A 14,851-nucleotide genomic window follows, 5' to 3' on the forward strand; every position below is an offset into this window, starting at 1 on the left:
TTATCGTTCAATTTCGAATTAAGGTTTCAAGAAAACCATTTTGAAGATTCATTTGGACCTTCATTAAGGGTTAACATTCGTATGTTTCCTGTAAATGTGGCCAAGCCTGTCGAACGCCGAAAGTAGCTGTAGCGCGAAATGATTGTGTACATGTTAATACTACTACGCCGCCCAAGCGAAATCTGTTTGAACATGAATTGATTGGACGAGTTGATTATATTCTCTAAAAACGGAAACTGTGACCCTCGCTGTTTGCATGAAATGAGGCATAAATTCCGTCATTTCCATACACTCACACACATATAAAAAAAACACTCCAAACACACCACTAAACACTATACATACCAATCATGTCTCCTCAGGAATGCGTCAAATGCAAACAAGACGATGAGAACACTCCTGCTACTCATCATTGTCCTGTCTGTAATATTCACATTTGTGAATCACACTTGTCTCTCCACAACACGAGCAACAAGACCAAAGACCATGCCTCACAAGTTACACCACTCGGTGAAGACAAATTGTGCCAAATGTCAATCCGAAGAAAATGAAACATTGCAAGCCAGTCATCAATGCGTGGAATGTTCATGTAAACTCTGTCATGATCACGCCTCTCTTCATCAAAAGTATCAAAAGTTCAAATCACATCAAGTCAAGTTATTGGGCTTTTCTGAAGTTCCCTTTAGTGGTAAATTTGAATTTTGTGGTTTGTTGGGTTTAGATTCGGACATTGAAAAACCCTTGTCATTTGTTCATGTCAGTGGTCTCCACATCTCCAGAAAACACAAACTCCTTTTTGTGGTGGATTCCAAAGCTGATAAAATCTACTCCTTTGAATTGAGCAAGACTGGTGCCGACTTGTCAAATTCCTTCAAACTCAAAAATTGTATTCAACTTAATTTCTCACCATGTGCCGTCTGTGTCGATGATAGTGATGATACCCTCATCATTACGAGTGAGGAATTAGGAATGGTCACCAAAATGAGCATGGACGGTCAAGAACGAATTTGGAAATTTGGAAAGGAACGTCAACGCATGGGAAGATTTGATGAGGAAGATGTCGCAGAACCCTCTAGTGTTGTGATGGATCCACAGAGTGGAATTGTTTATGTGGCAAGTAGTGCACAACATCGAATTGTCAAGTTGTCAAACAAGGATGGATCATTATTGGGAGAAATTGGTAATATCCAGCAGGCAGGGATTTAGCCTTTGAAAATCCAACCTCTGTCGATATTGATAAGGTAAGTCATTGGATGTGGAATTACGTAATATGGTTCAATCTTTTCATGTCTGTTTGTGTGATTAGGATGGAAATCTTGTCACGTCTGAATATTTCGGACAAGCTGTCAAAATTATCTCCAAGAAAGGGGTAGAGATTAAAAATATTCAGGAAAAGGCTCACAACCAGGTCAATTCAATTACCCACGTGTGGCCATTACCGAACAAAGTACTGGAAATATCTACGTTGGAGATCGGTACAACTACCGAATTCAAGTGATCAAACCCAATGGAGCCATTCGAGTGTTTGGAAAGGGAAAGGAAAATGAAACAAAGAAGGGTGACTTTTCAGTCATTGAAAGTCTTGCGATCCATTTGGTGGTGAACTGTTTGTGGCTGAGGGTAAAAGAATTCAAGTTTTCAAATAAACAGTTTGATCGTCATCACTGCTGCTCTCGACTGGAGTGGTCATCAAGGAGTTGTACATAGTCTGTTCCAAGTAAATCCAGCATCTTGAATAACAACATAGTCTTTGTGCTTTCCAAATGCTAAAATTTTGCACAATGATGTCATAGTATTGATTTTACGATCCAAAATTGGAAGTACATTATCCGAAAAATTCATTGTTGTTTTGAGTTAATCATTGCTTGATTCCCTGAGTGTCATTAAGAATAAGGGACAAATCTGAGCTTTTTCTGAAAAGCTTTGAAACGATTGCTCTCGTAGTTTTCACGATTGTCCTCGAGAGATGTATTGATTCTGGAATCCTCATGTTTGCAAAAATTTTTGAACACTGTGATATCACTGGTCCTGCATCTTTGTACCCTTCTAGTTGAAGTTGACGAACTCAACCGCATACTGCTATTGTTGCTGTTGTTGCGAGAGATTTGTACTGCAATGTGGCGACCTGTTGGTGGCCACTTGTGAAAAGGATGAATTTCTTCAGGTAGTGACGTTGAAATCAAAACAGGCGTGATTATTCCAGTGATATACAAGGCAACTCTAGAGTGGAGTTTCGACACTAAAATGTAGAATTCTACACTTTTATTTTATGACACTTCGATTCTCACAAAAGTTCTCTATCCCACTTACTGGAGAATGTTTAATTTCCGTTGGCGGCTAATTTTGACTCAAGAAGAACAATGTAGTGTTACAGAGATTGAGCACGACTGACCATGTTAGTTTTGAAATACCGCAATTTTCATTCTCATTGTTTACATTTATTAAGTGCCGTGATATCATCGTTCTTGACGCAGACATTTTGTGATTGTTCAGAAAATAACATACACTAAAAAGAAGAAACCATGTTTTCACATTGTCACCACCATCACATAAACAGTTTAACTCGATTGCTCATCGTGTTGCTGTTCGTTGGTTCATGCATCGTTGGCATGTTTTCTCAATGGAATGAACAGCCAAGTGGACTCTTTGTACATGGGTTTCAATTTTCCACACAATTCACAAGAGTGAATGCGGACAATACAACTGAACGATTAGCATTGATGACCTTCTCTTATTCATCAGCTTCAAACATCCTTAATTGGGACTTTATTTTTGACAAGATTGGCGCATCACTGACCAAGACCAACACAAACAACACGTCGTATATCTTTCAATACTTTAGACTCATCCATTCACATGTAATCAAGAACACAGAGTACGGCAACTCATTGTTTTTGCCTGAAGAGATTTTTCAATCGAGTACAACCAACTCGGATGGAATACCCATTGACTCTGCGAAAATGAAATTGGATTTGAATGGTTGGACACGAGGTCACTTGAAAAGTGCTTCTGACCTTCTCGAGATACCAGAGTTGTATAAGAACAATTATTACCTGCAGTGGTTCTCAATACGATTTAACACATCGCTATTTGAGCAAATGTTGATGTCTAACGATACCTACAGAATACAATTCAACGAAAGCAGCATTGAGAACATTACATCATCAATTTATACTCTCTTTCAAGGTCAACCCAACCCCTCATACACATTCTCAACACTGAAAGTAATCAGAAACGCTCTACTGATTGAGAACATGACGACGAGTTCAGATCCAGTGACAAACATTTGTTCCTCTGTCTCACCAGTGATTGCATTTGCTTGGAGTTCTTGGAAGTTGTGGTTTGTGCTGATATGCCTGATCATCATGCTCGTTCTATTGATACTGTCTGTGTGGAGGCCATATGTGGTGATCATTTGTACTGTGGTTATTTTCAATATCGCTGGAATTCTTACATTGGATCAAACAGTGAACGGATTTGCCAACGGTGGAACATTGGCCATAGCTCTCTTATTTCCAATCGTGAAACCATTGACCCAAAATACTTTGGTGAAAAAGTTTGCCAAATTGCTCTTTGGATCACCAATTCCTTTCAAGAACAGCAATAGATTTCTTCAACTTGTTTCATACATGATACCCACACTGAGAATGTGTCTCGTCTTTGCCACGATTGGAGCATTTGTGAATAATACTCCAGTAGTTGTGTTAGGATTACCAATTGTGTTAGAATGGACTAAACACAATAAGGTATCTGCGTCAAAGTTTCTCATCACACTCACATACATTACCTCTGGAAGTGGATTTTTGACATTGATTGGAAATTCATCTAATATTGTTGCGAATGGAATCTACACTACCTATGGTTATTCTCCATTGACATTTTATGAATTTTTCTATCTTGGAAGTGTGCTTTGCTTAATAACGATTATTTATTTAATAACCTATGGTTTATGGATTGTACCTGATGAAGTAAGAGGCGTCAATAATGCCCAAAGAGCTTCCATACGATTTGCTAATCGATTCTCTTCGATAAGGCCTCCAATGAAGGATAGACATGAGTTGTTTGTGGCTGTTGTAAGAATGTCAAATCTTGCAAATCAAGAAAAACACACCAAACCTTTCAAATTGTATGTTAACTTGTTGGGAAAGAATGAAGCTCAAGTCATGAAAGTTCTTGGTTTGGAAGGAGTAGAGCTTGTAGAAATAATAAGAACACCCTTAAGTGCAGCTAAAAGAAACTTCTAACGAATCATCCACATGCATTTCAACTGTGAATGTGGAGGACAAAGACAAGGAATCGACAACTACCAATGCTGTTGAAAGTCCATTCCATCCACAAACACCTCACCGACAATCCAATCATAGTAAGGACGATTCAACAACCTCAGAAGAAGTAGAGTCTGTCGTTATTGAAATTGCAAAAGAGATGGAACCCACAAACATTCCTCCAAAGGAGCCTTTACAACTTAGAATACGAATTCCAATTCCACAAAATGTAGTAATAGAGAAAGATGATATCTTGATATTTAAAGGGTCTCCAAAATCCATTCTCTTACTTCAGGCTATGACCTTTGAGCAAGATTCATCCATGTACAATGAAAGTACAGAAACAACCAACGTGATCAGTAATCAAGCCCCACGAAAAGAATCAAGCAGCGGAGAGGAATTTAATGAGATACCTCAAGTTGTTATTCAAGAACGAATAGTGAACTCATCACATTCATATTCTTCTGTTGCATCAGATGAGGATTTAAACTCACCAAGCAACATAAGTGTCCACTCTGTCTCCTCAAATGATCGACTCGTAAGCACTCCATCTTTTAGAGAAAATTACGTCCTTGATCAATTACACCAAAATTTGAAAAAGTCTTTACCAACAGAAATCTCCAAAGAAGACAAACAAACAGCAGAAACAAATAAGAAGCAGAAAGATGTGGACAAAATTGATTCCAAATCATTGGAATTCTTTGAGGTTGTTATTGGACCTTCAAATCCATGTGTTGGAGAGGAATACCAAGAATTTGAAAAGAGATATCGAGTGACAGTATTGGCCATCAGAAATTTATATTTTAATTCTGAAACGAATGAACAAGACTTGAAGAAATTGACGGTCAATACTGGAGACACCTTACTAGTGGTTGGAAAAACAAATTTTTATTTCAATTTCCATGAATCTCATAGAGAATTCTACATGATTTCACGTTTCAGCGAAGTTTCTCCTTCATATGACGCATTCAAATCAAAACCTTTTCTTGTAAAGATACCATTTTCAAAGAGAATTTTAGATTTATGGTGGTGGGAGCATTGGATTTTCCTATTCTTTTTTGCAATGATTGCTAGTACTATTGCAGGATTTTCAATGGTGCAATGCAGTTTTATTTGTTTTTGTGTTGTGATTGCATTTGGATTAATTTCTCCCTCTGCTGCTATAGATTCTGTGGACTGGGGTTTAGTTGCCTTGGTTGGTGCATCATTTGGTATAGGCACTGCCATCACTCAAAGTGGTGTTGGGCAAGGAATCACAGAAGTGCTGAAAATTGCGAACATTCCTCCAATTCTATTGCCTGCATTTATTACTGCCATTACCTTAATCGTTGCAAATCATCACTAGCAGTGCTTGTGTTGCCATATGTATTCCAATAGCGATTTCTGTTGCTCAGGCCTATCACCTAAACGCAAGATGTTTTGTGATGTGTGTCATTTATGCCTCTCAGTCATGTTTTGCCTTTCCATTGGGCTTTAGCGGGAATTTGCTTGTCCTTGGTACTGCAGGTTATAGATTCTTGGATTTTGTGAAAGCTGGATTACCCATAACTATTATATATTGGGTTTTCATTAGCGTGTTCACTCCTTTGATTTGGGGCCTGGAAATCCCAAATTTTTAACTTGATTTGGAATTTTTGAGATTACTATCAACACCACAGTTTTCTGAAAGAATACATTCTAAATGATGATCACAGAAGAAATAACCACAAGGAATGAGAATAACTCAAAATTCATCTGAACAAAATTGGTTGATTTGATTGGAGCGGATCCCTCTCTCAGGAGCTTTTTCAGATCAGGTTCTGATGATGTGCCACCGCGTAGGATCAGGCTCCTGATTCTGCCGGGCCCTCGGTATATTCGAGTCCTCAGATAAAGTTTTCAGCTTTATCGTCCTTTCCACAATGAATGCTTGAGGGAGAAAGATGAATTGTTTGTTTAGAGAGGATGGTTTGGATGAAGTCTTTGAAGAAGAGAATGCGCGCTGTTTTGTCATTTGCTTGGTGGACCACTTGAGCAGTGTATTTGTTTTTATATGATGTTTTGACTTTTGACACGACATCAATCATGTAGGAAATAAGGCTTGTTAGAATGACAAACAATAGAAAATGGCCAACATCTTCCCTGCTTGTTTAAAAAGGCAAAACCCAAAGCACAGCTAGTGACTAAAAAATACAAGGGTGATGATTAATCATCGTCCAAAAATCCATACAATTATACGAATCATTTAAGAATGAAGGAACTTCGAAATTCAAATCTTCAACCATGTGGTCACAAGTCTTTCGATGATTCTCTATAATTTTCACAAACTCCAATTTCAATAAGGGAGCTTTTTTTGAAACGCGAACATGTTCACTATTGAACTGATCTAAGAATGGTGTTTTTGCTATGTCCTTAGTTTTCTTCGAAGAATGCAAAATGGAATCAAAGTAAACTCTTGGTGTGCTTACAGGTGAAGAAAGAGAACCGACCGAGCTAGTGTCCGAGCCTGAAGATTCCTCATTGTCGTGGATCATCATGACTCGCTCAAAAGGACTCGTTGAATGCTGTAAAGGGAGTGAAGGAGTGAAACTGTGGTTCATCAGACTATGTTTTGGAGAATTGAAGTGCGTATGAGGAGTAGAAAGAGAAGATTTTCTTTTTGCGGGAGAGCTCCAGTAGTGTATTCCATTCTGTTGATTGATCATACTATTATTCAATAAACTCTTCTTGTACATTATTGCTGGTAGGGACGATGAAGGTTCTTCAAATTGAGTCGAAATTCGGGAAAGACTCGATGAAAAGAGTCTTCTCTTTGTTCCCATTTCCGGTGTTCGGAGAGGGAGTGGTCGTCTGTGAAGGGCGATTTCATCCTCATCCCCATCATGAGGATGATCATTTTCTCCAGCGTGCATCGCGGTGAAGGATTTTTCAGATTGATCTCTTTGAGGAAATTTTTTGTATATTTCCCTTAATCGCATTAGATTCGATTCAGTGTGTAAAAAATTGAAATAATTCTTCTTTGAACACAGTCATGATGGTTCAATGAAAGGAGAATCTACTCCATTTAGTCCATACCACACATCACATTACAGTGGACATCAATCACAGACATTTTCATTCTCGACAAAGAAGTCGAGTGACCTCTTCACAGAGTTCAGTCATTCTCTTTGCATGAAGAATGTTCACAATCATGGCAATCGAGATGCCTCGAGAAGGAACCATCCACAATATGGAACAACATCCACAAGCTCCTCCAGTGTGATACACGAGTTTTTCTTCCTTCCCGTTCAAGCGAATGGTTTTCACAACAAATCCAATTCCATATTGAGTAGGTAATCCTTCATTGGTTTTCTGTGAAATCCACAAAGTTTGGTCAATGAGTTGGCGATATTGTGAAGGAGGAAGTAATTTTTGTAAGCCGTTCGCAAACTTGAGCAGATCTTGACATGTGGATAACATGCCACCTCCAGCCCATTTGTAGCTACAAGTATGAATTCACATACACACGACATTCATGAGTTGGTCAATATTAAGAAACACCAAAGAAATCAAAGGATCATTTAAATTTCCAATTATGATATTGATTCCATTTGAAAAAATGAATTCCATTATTTCGTAAACATTTCAAACATACCTATTGTCTACACTTGGCACATTCAACAATTCATATGCATTTTCCCCAGATGTATCTCTCATGTAGAACGAGCTTCTATTGTAAATAATCTTATCCTTCTCATCAAATGTAGTGTTATTCATCTCAAGTACATCAAATATATGTTTCTTACAAAACGATTTAAAATCTTTTGCATTTTGAAGGAAAATTTTTGTTTCCAGTGTCAATGAAGGATTTTCGGATTGAGCTTTCAAAATATCTTCCATCACAGCACTCATGAGAGTGTAGCCATACGTTGAATAGGAATACTTGTCACCTGGTTTGTTCACCAGTTCGTCCTGTATGAACATTTCACAAGCATCAATGATGGAGCGATAGTTTTTTGTCCAGCTCATGAATTCCTTCTCAACATCGTTGTAATCTCTGACACCACTCAAATGTGAGGCCAATTGTCGTAGAGTAATGGTGTTAAATTTCTCTCCCTTGTAGATGAGTTCAGAAGGAATTTTCTTTTTTGATTCCTCCGATAAATAGTGAAAGATGGGTTTGTCGAGATTGACAAGTCCTTTCTCAATCATTAAGGCAAGTGCCACGCTTGAGATGGGTTTAGAAATGCTGGCAATTCTGAATTTTGTGTTCTCATGGACGGGAATTCTATTTTCAACGTTGGAAAAACCAAAACATTGATTGTAAATGAGTGATCCATTTTGAGAAATTGCAATTTGCATACCAGGACTGGAAACGGTTTCTTTAAAGGACTGAAAGATTAAATCAAGTTGTTGCTTTTGAATGGGGCTTAAAAGAGTCTGTTGTTGTGATGATGATGATGGTGGTAGTGGTTCAATTTTCATTGTTTGTTGGAAATTATCGTCACAACCTTCCTGAGCAGAAGTGATCATCTTTTGATTCATGTTACCCTTCAATAAATACCAAGCCAATCCACTTCCCACAAGTGTACACAGAAGAGCAGCAATTTTCATCAATTTCATAGTATTATGATTGTATTCTGTGTCGAATGAGAAAGTACGCTTGTTGTGATAGGGGATAGGAATTTGATCATTCGAATCGTCATCATTCCGATTTTGGATATTATATTGTTGAAGTGTAAGATTATTTCGATGCATGCACTGTACGGCGTTACTCTTAGAAATTGTTGAAGCAATAATTGCTGCTTGATTTTGCTTCCAAGAGAGCCTGGACGATGCACCCAACCAAGTGTAACCGTGTCGAGGTGAGAAGAAACATGATGATTGTTGAAACAATCTTTTCATTTTGGTGATTAATCATCTCAGAGCACAGGGTCTTGTCCTCTCTTTTGCTCAAACACATGCGTATTGTTGGTAATATTTGTACATTTCTCAACCATGAGGACTCCCTTCACATCAACATTGCCAATATAGAGTTGTTCTCCATAAACCACCCCAAGCTCTTGTGATTTTCCTTGTTCAAGAGGTGTCGAGCTTTGAAAAACCTCACAAGACCATTCAACTCCTCCACATGAATTTCTCGACATGAGGTACAGGCTTACTTTGACAGGATACGTACATTCAAGATTTTCTAATGTGAAAGTCCACCAATATGCAGAGCTTCTCTCGTCGCAGTCAATCCTTAAGTTGAATAAACCTCCAAATAACAGACAAAAACATTCCATCTCGACACATGACTCCAAACTAAATTCTACATATTCAGATCGTGTCAGTAGAATATCCACATTATTACCTGTTGCCGATGGATAGGGTGTTAATTCTGGACACAACTTTTGTGCCAAAGATTGGGCACTAGATTCTCGAATGGATGACACTTCGGAATGTTGAATCATATCTTTCAATTGTTGCATGAGATTTTTGTAAGGTTGTACCAATGAGTGTGTGAAAATTTCATTCTTGTCAATATCGCTCAATTCTGTTTCAGTGCTTTGATGGAAGTGTTTTTCCAACAATACCAGTTTACATGTGATAGGAACTTTTGGTTGTGAAAAATGAAATTCAAAAATTCAATAGGAATTGCTGGAATTTCCATCAGATACTCATTTCCATCAGCTACAACAGACAGAGAGTAGAATATTATTTCTTGAATTGGAATTTCTATTCCCAACCTTTCTTTCAAATATATTTTGAAATGTGGTAAGGTGTTTTGCAGAATGTAATTTTGTAATTGTTTCATGTCAAGAAAATCTCCAATCTGTATCAAGTAATATAAATCGTTTACATCAGCATCCTCTACTTCTACATAATTACAGTAAATAAATTGAACAACTTTATCAAACATTTGCTTATCAAATTTAATTCCACTATTTCCCAATGTTTCTTCTGCATGTTTCAAATCTATCATTTGTTTACCATTCTCGTCTTGCTTTGATTCGTTAAATCCCAATGTTCGTTTCATACACATTTTGAAGTAGTTGCACTTGTTCAACACAATTTTATGAAGATGATAATCATGAAATGAAGTTCTGAGAATCACATCCGAAAAATCCTCCTCCTCATCTTCATCATTATGATCACTGCAACCGATATCGGCAACAGAGCTCCAGTAATCTTCATGGGACATGTAGAGATCATCCTCCTCACCTTCTTCATCCCTTTCTTCAGATACCTCCTCTTCTGCTTGTTGATCCAAAGCTATTGCTGCTTCATCATCCTCTTGTTTGTTCTTTTTCATCCTCTGATCGGAGGAGGAGATTGGAGAGGAATTGCCTCTTTTCATTTTTTTCTCGAGTGATTTGAAATGTGGTTAAATTGAATGGAATTGCTCTTATTTTGGGAAATTAATTTGATAGCTTTCAACATTAATGCTTCATCTTCTCGTAAGAAGAACTTTAGAGACACGATGTTTCAAATGCCCATCATCGTCATCCAATTCCAATCTACTCTTTTTCACACAAATATTCATTCGAATTGAAATTCAGAACTGAACTCTTTTGACTCAGCTTCTCAAAATAATCCATTGTGTTGTCCTGTTCATGTATTTAAATGTTAATTTAATCCAAATAAGCACCAAAATAACATTGTTCCATCCTTTGTTGCAACAATTCATCACTATACTCAAAAACAAATCCATGACATTTGAAAGCTTCCATCACCAATTCAGGATCATCTTGTAACGGTCCTTTCGCAAAGCATAATGAAAATCCATTATTTCTGACTGCTTCTAACAAAATTTCCTCGTTATGGCGAAATGGTGAATCATCGGGTCCAATCACAGCGAGACTATTGATTTTGATGACTTTTAACACAAATTCTCTGTCTTCAACAATTTCTTTTGGAACGTATTTGAAGACATTTCTACATCCGAGCTTTGCCAGTTTCAATAAGAATTCCTTGTCATTAAAAAATTCCTTCGAAGCGTATCTGAAAGCATTATTGTTTTGTTTGACTGCTTCGAATACAATTTCTTGATCTCTTTTCAGCATTTCATCAGCATATTGAAGAGCTAAACCAGTTTGTCTTATAGCTGTCAATACAACTTGTCGATCATTTCTCAACTCGTCTGAAGCATATTCAAGTGCCCATCCATCTTGATTCACAGCAACCAATACCAATTCTTTATCATTGATCAATTCATCTGGCATCCCGTTCAGTGTTAAGGGTTCTTTTGTGACCGCTTGAAATGCAATTTCTCTGTCACTTTTCAAATCATGTGAGGCATAACTAAAAGCCCAACCATCATGTTTGACAGCATTCAAAACAATATCTCGATCATTTTTGAGTTCTTTTGATGCAAATTTCAACAAAAATCCAAATTCTTTCACAAGTTTCATCATGATTTCTTTGTTGGCTTGATCAATAGAGATTAAATTGAATTCTGGAAAGAGTGATTTGATAAGTTTTAACATGAACTTTTCATCTTGGCGTAACTTCCATGATAGACAATGAAGTGCTTTCTTATTTTGTTTGATGGCTTCACATAAGAATTCGCTATCTTCTTCACGTAAATCATAGGGAGCATATTCTAGACATTTTTCATTCCATCGAATGACTTCCAACATAAATACTTTGTCATTTTGAAGTGATGGTGAAGCATAATCGAGTGCAAAAGCTTCATTCTTTATAGCTTCCAATACCACTTCTCTATCATTGCGAGCATAATAACTGGCATATTGTAATTCAATTCCATTCAATTGAACCACTTGCAACACCAACTCTCTGTCCTCTTTCAATTGTGGTGACGTATATTTTAATCCAAATCCATACTTTTTGATGTGATTCAATACAAATTGCTTGTCATTCATGAACTCGATGGGAAAGAAACGTTCATATTTCAATTCTCGATTCAATAACCACTTTTTCTTTCCTTCCTGTTGCAATGAAAATTTCTTTTTCAATGATAATTCCAATCTACGAATGTCATTATTATTCATCATGATGAAAAAAAGAATTAGAAAAATCAATCATGGTGATACAAACATGATGCTTTCGAATCAATTTTAATTTCTTCACATCCTTCTCCTGTGGATTGATTGAATTTAGATTTGGATGGTCATCGGAATGATTGTTCGAGTTCTTGCGTTTACTCATTTTTTTGATGTTTGACGCTGCCCGCATATGGCCGAGTGGTTTTTCTGGAACTGTGGCAGTCAACTGGTCCAGCGTTCGAATCCCAGGGGTTGCTGCTGTTATCGTGAGCAGTTTAAACACCTTTACTTCCGGGGTGCCTGCTAGGAAGTCACTACGTATCTTACGTTTGGCTTGTAAATAATGTACATAAAACCATCGAACAACGTTTATCATCGAATAAACCCATCCCTGAATTTTTTGATGTTTGACACTTTAAGGCAAAAAGAGATTCCGAAAAACAAACTACACTCTCTTTGAACGAACAATGAATTAAACTGCAGTAGGTCAGTCCGCCTTATTCCTGTCTCGATCTATTCTCTTTGTATTAGATCCTTATTGCGATTCAACCTGTCAAATGGATACCACTGGGCTATCTCTGCCAAATGGTCCTGCATTCCAACCCCATATCACTGTTATTCTCTTGAACATTAGTATAATATGCCCTTCTTTTAAAATCACGTCCTTCATTGTTTGCGTTGAATGTTCATTCGTGTCAGAATCATTTCAATGATGTGTGTGTCATAGTCGAATTCTTCTAAGGCTGCATACATGTCTATCTCTTGTTGTTGTTGCAAAAACTCGAATAATATTGGCTCAAAGAAATCTCGAGTTTGTTTTTGTAAAGAGTGGAAAACACACTTTGCAAAATGAATAAATTTCACTCACATCAATGTCCATTTTCTTAATATAACGTTCACATTCAAGAAGAATTTCCTGTCTCATTCCCAATCGATGCACATAGGAAAAGAGCTCTAAGGCATTTTGTTCATTCAGATTCATCTTTTCAGAATATAAACATCGACACAATTCTTCCAAGACTGAAAAATTACAACATTGTAAGTGCAAGATAGGAAATTCGTGGTGGGCTTGCAATTCTCGAATTTTCTCTCCTTCATCGAAATTGCATTCAATCATCACTTTGAAAAACGAACTTCGTTCCGTCAGAAAGTCCTTGTGGCAGAGAATGGAGTCATTCGTGGGTACGAATGAAGTTTCTTCCAAATAGTTTTCAATTTTCAATTTGAAATCACAGCAAAGTTTTCTCATCAACTCCAATTTAGTTTCAGGTTTGTGAGATTCAAGGAAAAAACTCGCCTCCATGGATTTCAAAAAAGCATCTGCCATGTTCTTTGTAATTTCTTCTTCCTTCACTTTGTTTTGGTAGGCTTTTAAGAAATCAACTGCATCATAGATTTTCAAAGATTCAGCAACACTCAAAAAATCTTTGATGGCAAACACCTGAGATAGAGAATACTGAATTTCCTTCTTTGAAGAAGTTAGATCCATAAATTTTCCACTGTATACCCAAACAAGTAAAATATCAAAGCACTTTTTTGGAAAATTCACAGTTCCTAAATCAATACGTGACAGCTTGGAACTCATTAATTTTTAAGTTCCATTTCTGTTTCAGGTAAGACATCGAGTAATGCTTGCATTTCTTCTTCGTTTGCTCTTTTGTATGCTAATCTTTGTCGAATCATTGCAATTTCTTGTTTGATTTTCTTCACTTGATTTCTGAGTTCATGAACAAATAGAACCTCATTACCAAAACAATACTTTTCAATTTCCTTATTGGATTTTTAAAGTGATCAATGTTTGTTCGTGATAGCTTAAACTGTTAGCAACCGTCCATGGAATTGGTCGACTCTCTTGAACAAGTGCAAAGTACAAGAGTAATGGCCATCTTGCCAAAAGAATCCATAAATGGCAATAATAATTCGTTTCTTGTGGTTGATCTGAAAATCGAATTGTTAGAGTAATATCACTCTCCATATTTCTTTCACTTTCCAAAAGAATTCTTTTTGTTTTTTTAACCATGAACGATTGAAGTGATAAAGATTCCATCTGTAATAAATGATCTTCCTCATCAAGCAAGTCTTCTTTTTTCTTCATGATGAGATTATTACTAAAATTGGAATAATTATTATAAATTTTCAATAGTTTGCGGATATTGAGAGATAAGGCATTCATGTAGCATCGATGAAACTTATCATCACGTGCTCCTTTCTCCGATAAGAAATGTACCAATTGCAAATGTCCACACAAACATGCATAATATAGTAATGTATTTCCATAAACATCAGCAAGTTCCAAATCGGAAGGCTTGAGCATGGATTTGACTCGTTGAAAATCTCCTTTTTTTACAATACGCGTAGATATCATAGGATGTCTGAGAGGACTGATGATGATTTAGAGGAGGAGTGTGTGAATGAGTTATTGTTGTTGACGTTGTGGAACGAGAGGACATTTTTTCTGACAAGTTCAGCAACAAAGATCGATGAGATGAACTTGCATTTTGAATTGGATGATCCGTTCTGAAATGCGTTATTGAAATTGCGCTTCAAGATTGTAAAGGAACCAATTTTGAAATGAATTGTTTGTACAGTCCTCTTAAATTGTTGTGCAATCAACACTTTCATCCAGCAAGATTAGATTTT

General features: G+C 36.9%; 7 protein-coding genes across 7 annotated transcripts; 2 read left to right on the forward strand and 5 right to left on the reverse strand.

Annotated features, from left to right (window-relative positions):
• Positions 1-486: 486 nt before the first annotated feature.
• Positions 487-1,206, forward strand: FDP41_006025 (uncharacterized protein; the record flags this gene model as incomplete). The annotated part of the gene is made up of 1 exon (XM_044709615.1): positions 487-1,206. One exon carries the CDS (start codon positions 487-489, stop codon positions 1,204-1,206), a length of 720 nt encoding a protein of 239 aa, XP_044559633.1.
• Positions 1,207-2,609: 1,403 nt separating this feature from the next.
• Positions 2,610-5,610, forward strand: FDP41_006026 (uncharacterized protein; the record flags this gene model as incomplete). The annotated part of the gene is made up of 2 exons (XM_044709616.1): positions 2,610-4,221; positions 4,289-5,610. The coding sequence occupies 2 exons, from the start codon at positions 2,610-2,612 to the stop codon at positions 5,608-5,610; spliced, it is 2,934 nt and encodes a 977-aa protein (XP_044559634.1).
• An 817-nt stretch (positions 5,611-6,427) lies between these two features.
• Positions 6,428-7,066, reverse strand: FDP41_006027 (uncharacterized protein; the record flags this gene model as incomplete). The annotated part of the gene is made up of 1 exon (XM_044709617.1): positions 6,428-7,066. One exon carries the CDS (start codon positions 7,064-7,066, stop codon positions 6,428-6,430), a length of 639 nt encoding a protein of 212 aa, XP_044559635.1.
• Positions 7,067-7,358: 292 nt separating this feature from the next.
• On the reverse strand, positions 7,359-9,128 carry FDP41_006028 (uncharacterized protein; the record flags this gene model as incomplete). Its single annotated transcript, XM_044709618.1, has 2 exons — positions 7,359-7,725; positions 7,879-9,128. 2 exons carry the CDS (start codon positions 9,126-9,128, stop codon positions 7,359-7,361), a joined length of 1,617 nt encoding a protein of 538 aa, XP_044559636.1.
• A 17-nt stretch (positions 9,129-9,145) lies between these two features.
• On the reverse strand, positions 9,146-10,563 carry FDP41_006029 (uncharacterized protein; the record flags this gene model as incomplete). Its single annotated transcript, XM_044709619.1, has 2 exons — positions 9,146-9,770; positions 9,884-10,563. The coding sequence occupies 2 exons, from the start codon at positions 10,561-10,563 to the stop codon at positions 9,146-9,148; spliced, it is 1,305 nt and encodes a 434-aa protein (XP_044559637.1).
• A 274-nt stretch (positions 10,564-10,837) lies between these two features.
• FDP41_006030 (uncharacterized protein) lies at positions 10,838-13,796 on the reverse strand (the record flags this gene model as incomplete). Its single annotated transcript, XM_044709621.1, has 2 exons — positions 10,838-12,154; positions 13,053-13,796. The coding sequence occupies 2 exons, from the start codon at positions 13,794-13,796 to the stop codon at positions 10,838-10,840; spliced, it is 2,061 nt and encodes a 686-aa protein (XP_044559638.1).
• Positions 13,797-13,982: 186 nt separating this feature from the next.
• FDP41_006031 (uncharacterized protein) lies at positions 13,983-14,525 on the reverse strand (the record flags this gene model as incomplete). The annotated part of the gene is made up of 1 exon (XM_044709622.1): positions 13,983-14,525. The coding sequence occupies one exon, from the start codon at positions 14,523-14,525 to the stop codon at positions 13,983-13,985; it is 543 nt and encodes a 180-aa protein (XP_044559639.1).
• Positions 14,526-14,851: the final 326 nt, after the last annotated feature.

The sequence above is a fragment of the Naegleria fowleri genome (genome assembly GCF_008403515.1).
Source record: "Naegleria fowleri strain ATCC 30894 chromosome Unknown tig49, whole genome shotgun sequence".
NCBI classification, from domain to species: Eukaryota; Heterolobosea; class Eutetramitea; order Acrasida; family Naegleriidae; genus Naegleria; species Naegleria fowleri.